The sequence below is a fragment of the Salvia hispanica genome, chromosome 1 (assembly GCF_029641045.1).
Source record: "Salvia hispanica isolate PSC_SH4W2 chromosome 1, Shi_PSC_v1, whole genome shotgun sequence".
NCBI classification, from domain to species: Eukaryota; Viridiplantae; Streptophyta; class Magnoliopsida; order Lamiales; family Lamiaceae; genus Salvia; species Salvia hispanica.
In genome coordinates, this window is record NC_142692.1 from 26,121,555 (window position 1) to 26,130,417 (window position 8,863).

Here is an 8,863-nt window from a genome sequence, read left to right on the forward strand (position 1 = left end):
TTGGATGTTACCATTTTGAGTTGGCCTGACATGCTCCAAATGTGAGCTTTAGATTCGGTGGAGTATTATAAAATTGGTCCATAAATTATAAATCAGTCTTCAGACATCTCATGGGTTGTCAAATGTGTTGGGGCCTAAATTTTGTTTGAGCGAGTGGAGTCTTTTCAGTACCAATATCATGTCTAAATTCTGTTTGAACTTGTGCATATAATTTATCATGTCTAAATTTTGTTTGAAAAAAAATGTAATTTATTTATGCATTTAATTAAAAAGTTAGACATATTTATAGTATAGGGAACACGCATAATATTATGGTACTTATGTATAATTTTTTAAATTTTTTTGAATCATAAAATATAATTAATACATACTTTAATTCAAATTTGAAAAATAATAGAGAAATAATTCAAATATAAAAATAAAAAATTGAAAATAAGCCAAAAACTAATAAAGTGTTTTTAATTTGTTAACTATCTATATTTATTATTTTAATATTTAATTAACACATCAAAATTACTAATATAATCTTGTTTTGGTCGTATAAAATTTGATTGTTTATCATTACTCTATTTTTTTTTAGTACCAATATCATTTGAAGTAGCTGCAGCATATGATTATAGGATGAACGTCGAAATAATTAAACAATATGTATTTTTTGAGTAATAACAAAACTTAAATAGTACTATTAAATTTACGATATGATTTGATATTTACACATCTGGGAGTCTGGGACTAAAGAACTAACTTTGATTCAAAGATCATAAAAATCATTATTTTATGATTTTAAATTAAAATATTTTCTTACATGTATAAATAAATATTGATGTGTATAAAATTTGTAATAATAAAATTAATTTTTTTAAAAAAAATTAGTAATTGTGAGAAAATCAACAGAAAACTTGAATAGAATCAATAATATTGTATACTAATATATTTATATATTTATGGTCTAAAAGAATTAATTTGATTCTTAGATTGATCATTATTTTATGATTTTAAAAGCTAAATGGGTTACCCAAAGTGGCTACTTCATTGACGGTGAGTTAACACTCTTTAGTCCTTTAGTTTTTGTATCTTATTTAAAAATAATTAATAATAATTCTTCATTTATCTATGTAGTGATTTGAAATGCGAAGATATTTGTTGAAGAGAGAGAGAAAACACGTACGTCTCATCTTCCCCTTCAATCTCTCCCATTATAGCGACCAATTTTATAAGTAATTAGGTTGAATTGAAAGGTGGATGGCAAAGTAAATTGGTGGGTGGGTTGTGGAGCTCCAAGGAGTTGGGGTAAATAGGACTTAATTAAATGTACTTAAGTACGTGTGTGCAATGACTCGTTAATAATATTAATAACGGCTATTCCTATTTTTACCAAAGCATGAAAGGAAGAAAAGAAAATTAGACAATGTATATTATTTTCCATGTTTTACATTCAGCCATGAATTTAATTGAAAATGAGTACTGTAAATCTTTATCCCTATCTTTGTGCAATAGCTAAATAATAAGGAAATACTAAACCATGATTTTGAATATTGATGAAGGGCATTAAAAAGAAGAATATGAACTGTAGAAGGGTCAAAGCGTGGAGTGAGACTGAAAACAAAAAAGAAATAAAAAAAGAGAGTATGATGTTCCCAATAGAAACGGAAACAGTGAAGGAAGAGAAGAGAAAAGAGATTTCCTCCTCCCGCGCAGGCCGCGGGTGGCTGCACCCATCCGATCAGTCGCTTCTGTCCACTCAGATTTGACACCTCTCCGACTCCAACGTTGCCACCCTCCTTTCCATCCAATCCTCTTTCCTCTCTCTCTCTCTCAAATTATTGCACCCCACCATCCAAAGATTCCTCTTCATTTTCTTTTACATCTCCATTTCATCTTTTTTTATTTTATACTACTCCTACCCAGTAACAGTTGTAGTATTACTTAAATTGCAAAAGAATATGCAAAATTAGCAAAATAGAAGAAATAGAGAGAAAAAAAATTTAATTAAAGTATTGCTAGTAGAGAATTAACATATTCTTATAGGAGAGAGAGAGTATTAATCTCTGAGCATATATAGTTAACAAAATAATAATTAATGAGTTTGCGAAAAAACATGAATTTACCCAATCACAATTTGTGAATGCCTCGCATTTAGTTTACTCATAATAAGCAATTAGCTAATTAAGAGAGATATCATGCTTTTTTTTGAATTACATGTTTGCTATATGTGTATATGTAACATTGTTTAAAGTAGAACATTGGGAGATATCATGATTTTCTAATTTAACCATTCACTATAGCCGAGTCAAAGTGGCTGATCCAGATCATTATTTTGAATTGAAAGGTGAAATAATGCTTTCTTCGACATAAAGACTGACAATTGGAGTGCAAAAAAAAAAATCTTTAACAACAGGTGAAATCATAATTTCATAACAAAGTTTTTTGAAAAATCCTAGAACGTGACGTTCCACGTCTTCTTCTGCTTTATAGGTAATGCCCCCGACGTAAATGTTAATTATGTCATGGCAATATTTATTTTTCAATGTTGTTATTTATTCTCATTCATGGATATTAATTCTCTATAATAATTAATATAACTATAAGCGTAATAGATCTATGATCCATCTCAGGCTAAGATTGACATTTTATTTTGTTCGTTGGTACAACATTTTAAGAGTTGTTGGTTATTGAGATTAATTGAAAGAGACAAAAAAGAATAAGATTAAGTATTAAATAAAAAGAGAAAGAGAGTTAAATATTTAGATATAGAAAAAAATATTAAGTGTATTAATTAGAGAGAAAAAGTTATTAAAAAAATTATGTCATTTTGATTGAGACAAAATAAAATAAGAATTAAGCCGGTTGGAGTTATGTTGTTTGAATTTACACGGTCTATGGACAAAATATATCACTAGTAATCCTTGAACTATTGGGGTAATCAACTTATCATGCTTAAGGTCATTTTTCATTCTTATATATTTTTCTAGGACCAACATGCCTCCAAAACTCATTAAAAGTACTTTAGATTATATATAATATAGTGCAAATGAAGGGTGTTATCATAACATGGATCTACTTATAGGGTAGCGATAAAATACAAACTTATATTTGTAGAAATTCGAAACTTCTCAACACAGAAAATTTTAATGTCAACACAGTATATACACAACCGTTGAAATTCTGTTGACATTTTCCTATTAATGTTTTTTTTTAATCTATTGACATTTATCAATGATTCAGATCATAGTTTTGAGTTTGTACAATTTTTAGAGTTTTCATTTGATCACATTCCCCTATTTATATACTTTTTTATTAAATCTGTTATACCATTTTTTCATTTTTTTCACCATTATACCACTAGAGGATATTTTAATGAGGACATTTTTTAATCTTTCTCATTGGTATTTCATAGTACTCATTTGTGATATGTATATTAGATACACTTTATGAGTTTTTGATTATTTAACATATTTGAATTTTTTTTTCTTTTTTTCCCTATTCTTATACTACTACATCAAAAAATATAAACATAATTCACCTCTGCTAAATTTAAATTGTTTTAAAAAATTATCTTGTCTACAATTTATGAAGTTTAAGAAGCAGTGACTATTTAATGGAGTAATATATTTATAGGGTCTTGTTAGGTTGAGATTATTTAGCTAAATTGAGAAATGAGATGTAATATGGGCCACTAATCCACAAGATTAACAACTACATTATGTCAACAAGGGGGTATAATTGTCTTTTCATTAAATTGTGTTTGAAATCATTTTCTAAAATCCTCTCTAAAATTCTAGCTACAAAGTCTTCAAATCTTCAACATTCAAATCTTCAAATCTTCAAATCTTCAACATTCATATCTTCAAATCTTCAACATTCATATCTTCAAATCTTCAACATTCATATCTTCAAATCTTCAACATTCAAATCTTCAAATCTTCAACATTCATATCTTCAAATCTTCAACATTCATATCTTCAAATCTTCAACATTCAAATGTTCAAATCTTCGAATCTTCAAATCTTCAACATTCAAATCTTCAAATCTTCAACATTCAATAAAATAACACTTATAATTCACATATCAATACCGAAAATATCGAATGTCAACAACTCGTATTAAAATGTCAACAACTAACAAATAACACTTACAATTCACATATCAATACCGAGAATATCGAATGTCAACAACACGTATTAAAATGTCAACAACTAAAAAACAACACTTACAATTCACATATCAATACCGAGAATATCGAATGTCAACAACTCGTATTAAAATGTCAACAACTAACAAATAACACTTACTATTCACATGTCAATATCGAGAATATCGAATGTCAACAACTCGTATTAAAATGTCAACAACTAACAAATAACACTTATAATTCACATATCAATAGCGAGAATATCGAATGTCAACAACTCGTATTAAAATGTCAACAACTAACAAATAACACTTATAATTCACATATCAATAGCGAGAATATCGAATGCAAACAACAAACATTATTTATGTCAACTACAATGTCAGCAACAAACTTTATTTATGTCAACTACGATGTCAACAACAACTTTATTTATATCAACTATTATGTCAACAACAAATATTTTCATGTCAACGACGTATATTATTTATGTCAACAACAATGTTTTACTTATAATTCATGTCAACAACATTTTTCATAAAATTTATACCAACGATCTATATAATTCATGTCAACAACAAACGTTATTATGTCAACGAGCTATATAATTCATGTAAAAAATAAACATTTTCATGTCAACAACTTATATAATTTATGTCAACAATACTATTTTAGGCAATATCACAAACACCTTATCTACACAACTCAAAAATTCCAGCAACATAATCGAATTAAAAACTGCATCCATATATTCACAAATTTCATCGTACAATTAAACACACGCAAATTTAAATCTACAAATATTGACAAACACCAAACCCAGCATGGCTCCGAACAAATACACAAAAAATACAACCTAAACTCAACCCTTCTCACCATCACCCACAGCTCCATCTCATCCACAACTCCCACACCTTCCACAACATGACTCTCCACATCTTTCTCCACCACCAATCCCACTATTTCTATTCAATTTTTACAGTGAACAAACACTTCATTTTATTGCTCAACATATGAACACAACAATCACTTATTATCTATTTGCATCATCAACAATCATATACACAATAATTAATGTCAACCACAAATATTTTCATGTCAACAACCTATATTATTTATGTCAACAACAACGTTTTACGTATAATTCATATCAATAACAATGTTTTACATATAATTCATGTCAACAACATTTTTCATAAAATTTGTGTCAACGACTTATATAATTCATGTCAACAACAAACGTTATTATGTCAACGAGCAAATGCAAGTGATTTACGAAGCAGATTTGAGAGGCATAAATCGAATTAAATAAAAAATTGCAAGATCTGTGCTGAAGTCGCGAGATAAAAGCGAAATTCAGCATTGAAATGAGCAGAAATCAGTATTTTTAGATTTTTTCCCAAATGTTCAAGCATTTTGATAAAAACAGCGAAAATCGTGAAGATGAACCTCAAAATAGTCGACTTTTACACAGAGCTCTGGCGAAAAAACAGAGGTAGCAATTTCTCTCACTAAAAATCAGTTCACATCCAACACAATTGATAATGCAAAGCTTAATACCTCAAATCCATACTCGAATCAACAATTAAGCTTCCGGCGAAGCGACGGCGTGAGAAGCGAAGCTGTTCGGAGTTTCGTACAGCAGGAGCGGCGAAGCGCGGTGAACAGCGGCGGCGTTAAACCGTGAACGAGAGAGAGAGAGGGCTTGTCTGGAGGCGTCGAGGATTTTCCTTTGATTGTATTTCGAGGATTTCCTTCGGATTGGATCCGGCGGAGCTGGATTTGTCGCCAGAATTCGGCCACCTCGCCTCCTCCTCTTCCCGCCACCGTCCACATCATGATCCTCCGCCTTCGCCGCGCCGATCTCTATCTCCAGTTTCGCCTTCTCCGCATCGTCTTCTCCGAGCTTCGATTTCACCTTGCAGATATGCTCAATTCAACACAAATTCAAAAATTGAAGCTCAGTTTTCCCTGCCGCCGTCCAGGTCCTGATCGTCCGCCTCCGCCGCGCCGATCTTGATCTCCAGTTTCGCCTTCTCCGCATCGTCTTCTCCGAGCTTCGATTTCAGCTCGCGGATCTGCTCAATTCAACACAAATTCAAAAACTGAAGCTAAGATTCGTGAGATTGAGATCTTCGTGTAATTGAGAAGAGGATGAATCTAAACCCCTTTCCTAACTAAAACATAGAATTACTATTCTACCCTTTCATAATAAATTAATCTAAAATTATTTTTTATGTGGCAAAATCTGGACCACTCATTTAATAAAAATGAGAAGCTGATATTGCATCTCATTTCTCGATTAGCATAAAAAATCTGAATTGATGACAATCCTATATTTATATATAAATAGTATGATTCTTTTACTCTTTAATATATTGTTTAATTTACATTAGAATTATAACTGTAAGTGTGTATTTAAAAAGCAAATCTTATTAGCTCTACTGTATCTGTTTATCTAATCCTCTGCCTCACTCTCACCGCTTACTGTTAGAACTATAACTATAGCCCCAACCACAAATGACAAACCCAACATTCTAGCAGGCTCACGGGCCAAATTGTCCCGCATTTTTTGTAGTTACATTACATTGTCAAAATGGGCTTCAACTATTTTCTGCAAAAGACATCCTTTTCCAAGGCACTATTGCGAATATAGTAGGGTTACTAATAGTTGAATGTTGATCGAATACATAATCTCAATAAATAAGTTCAACTGCAGCACAAAAGAAATGAAGCAAGAAATAAACAACGAAAGAACGCACTGCAACATCCACTAAGATGCAAGAAATTTGAAACGTGCTTAGCTTCCCGCTTCAGTAGCTTTGATGTACGAAAGCAAAGATTCAGAGCTCAGACGGTTGTGCTTCTTCATGCTCTCGATGAACTTCGCACCTCTCTCTGTATCACTCTTCTCCTCAAAATAACTGATAAATTTTTCAATGGTTTCATTATTGGGAAACCACTTACTGCCCCGCGATTTCGCCTTTTCTAATCCATTATCCAAATACTCAAGAGCCAAATCTATCTCAGAGTTCTTTAAGCAAAGAGATGCAAACAGCTCCATCGTCTTCAAATTTGGAGTCGACCCTCTGTCTGTCAACCCTTCTGCCAGTCTTTTGTAGAGCAAGGTAGCTTCTTCAATCATGTTGCTAGAGATGTAATATTCCAACACCACATTTGGCAACCGGTAATCATACAAGGTGCAGCTTTCTTCCCACTCTTTAAAGATCTTCTCAAGGTTTTCCTGATTCCCCAATTTTGAAAGAGCCAAAAGCATGAAAAGATAACTAGTGTTAGAGGGTTTTGGTTCGTCCAACTTCAGAGCCTCCCATGCTCGATTAACCCCAGGCAGATCATTCATCAAAGAGTATAACCTCAAGCGGGTACGACAAGCTTCCCTACCAGTATTTTTCTTAACTTCCATCTTCTCCATCAGTTCAAGGCAAGCACTAGCCTTGTCGTGCAGCCCTGCATTGAAATATATGGTGGCAAGATTTCCGTATGTAAACACATCGGGTTTGACATTAGAACTTTCCATTTTATCCAAAACTCCATCAATAGCATCTAAATTCTTCAGAGCAGCATGACTATTGATCAACATATTGTATGTATAAATGTCTGGAGCGGTATTCTTCTCGTCCATTTCTTCCACTAGAGAGACAACCTTCTCAGGCTTCTCCAAGTTATAGTAAAGTGAAAGCACATTGTTGAAATCTAGCACGCTCACGTGATTCAATTCCTTTATCTTCTCAAAGGTCTCCAAAGCCTTGTCCAAAACCCTCTCCCTGCAATAACAGCTGAGAAGTGCCCCATATGTTTTATTAGTTTTCTCTGAGAAACTATCAAAGTATTTTTCCGCTGAAGCTACACCCTCAGTCTTTCCAAGGAGGTCAATGTGTATAGCTTGATCAGCTGCGGTCGGCGCAATATTGCTAGTTTCCATCCACTCGTACAACTGATGCGCGCAAATTGGATCAACATTTGCAAACAGAGCATATGCATACTTAGATGTTAAAGAGGCAAAATGAAACACAAAGATGCAAACAAGATCCAGACAGTTAAAGCATACAAGTTCAAGTAAAAGGAAATGAAAACGAAAATATGTTATGAGATGATTTTTGCTACTTTCGTAACCCTAACCTTGTCAAACGCGAATAATTTCCTAATAATTCAATACTGTACCAAAAATTTACCCCCATTATCAACATTGTTCAAAATCTACATGAATGATTCTTCTCCTATCTAATAATTTTGCACAAAAAATACGAGTAGGGTTAAATTGGCCTTCTCGAGCAAAAATTGATTAACAGAGTGAGAGAAGAACCTGTAGTGCAGCTCGGTAGTTCTTCCGAGAGCGAAAGTAGCTGCTGATGTTGATAATATCGGCTCTCCTCACTATTTTTCCGCTACCAACCCATTCGTTCATGGCGTCCGCCACACTGGATTTGGCGCCGACCACTTTATAGAAAATAGTGTTTCGAGGTCTTGGTTGCTGCGCCGCCGTCGACAGCGACCGTGGAAGAGGAGATGGCGACGGTTTCCGGAGGATTAAACGGCTAATGGTTCTCATAATCGCCATCTCCGATGGGAAGACGACAAAGACGGAATGTAGGGTTTAAGGGCAAGGGTTTTGTGCTAAGGAAATTAATTCAACACTCCATTTTCTAAAACTTCAGGAGTACTACTAATAGACTGAAAAAATCACAGTTTTTGTTGTATTTGCCCAATAAT

The 8,863-nt window shown here is 32.9% G+C and overlaps 1 protein-coding gene across 2 annotated transcripts; it reads right to left on the bottom strand.

The window, feature by feature from the left end:
* Positions 1-5,516: 5,516 nt before the first annotated feature.
* LOC125218235 (pentatricopeptide repeat-containing protein At1g02370, mitochondrial-like) lies at positions 5,517-8,808 on the bottom strand. 2 transcript variants are annotated; one of them, XM_048119869.2, is made up of 3 exons: positions 8,457-8,808; positions 6,895-8,087; positions 5,517-6,210 (listed from the first exon to the last, which is right to left on the bottom strand). In XM_048119869.2, the coding sequence occupies exons 1-2, from the start codon at positions 8,709-8,711 to the stop codon at positions 6,933-6,935; spliced, it is 1,410 nt and encodes a 469-aa protein (XP_047975826.2). In that variant the 5' UTR covers positions 8,712-8,808; the 3' UTR covers positions 5,517-6,210; positions 6,895-6,932. The 2 variants fall into 2 exon arrangements, with proteins under 2 accessions (XP_047975826.2, XP_047975825.2); XM_048119868.2 differs by lacking the exon at positions 5,517-6,210 and having other exon boundaries at positions 6,762-8,087.
* Positions 8,809-8,863: the final 55 nt, after the last annotated feature.

Bases quoted from the DNA above. Each gene is read 5' to 3' on its own strand.
- LOC125218235 (XM_048119869.2), bottom strand. From the start codon at position 8,711: ATGGCGATTATGAGAACCATTAGCCGTTTAATCCTCCGGAAACCGTCG. The intron at 8,088-8,456 runs GTTCTTCTCTCA...TGCGCGCATCAG, and splicing joins ACTACCGAGCTGCACTACAG to TTGTACGAGTGGATGGAAAC.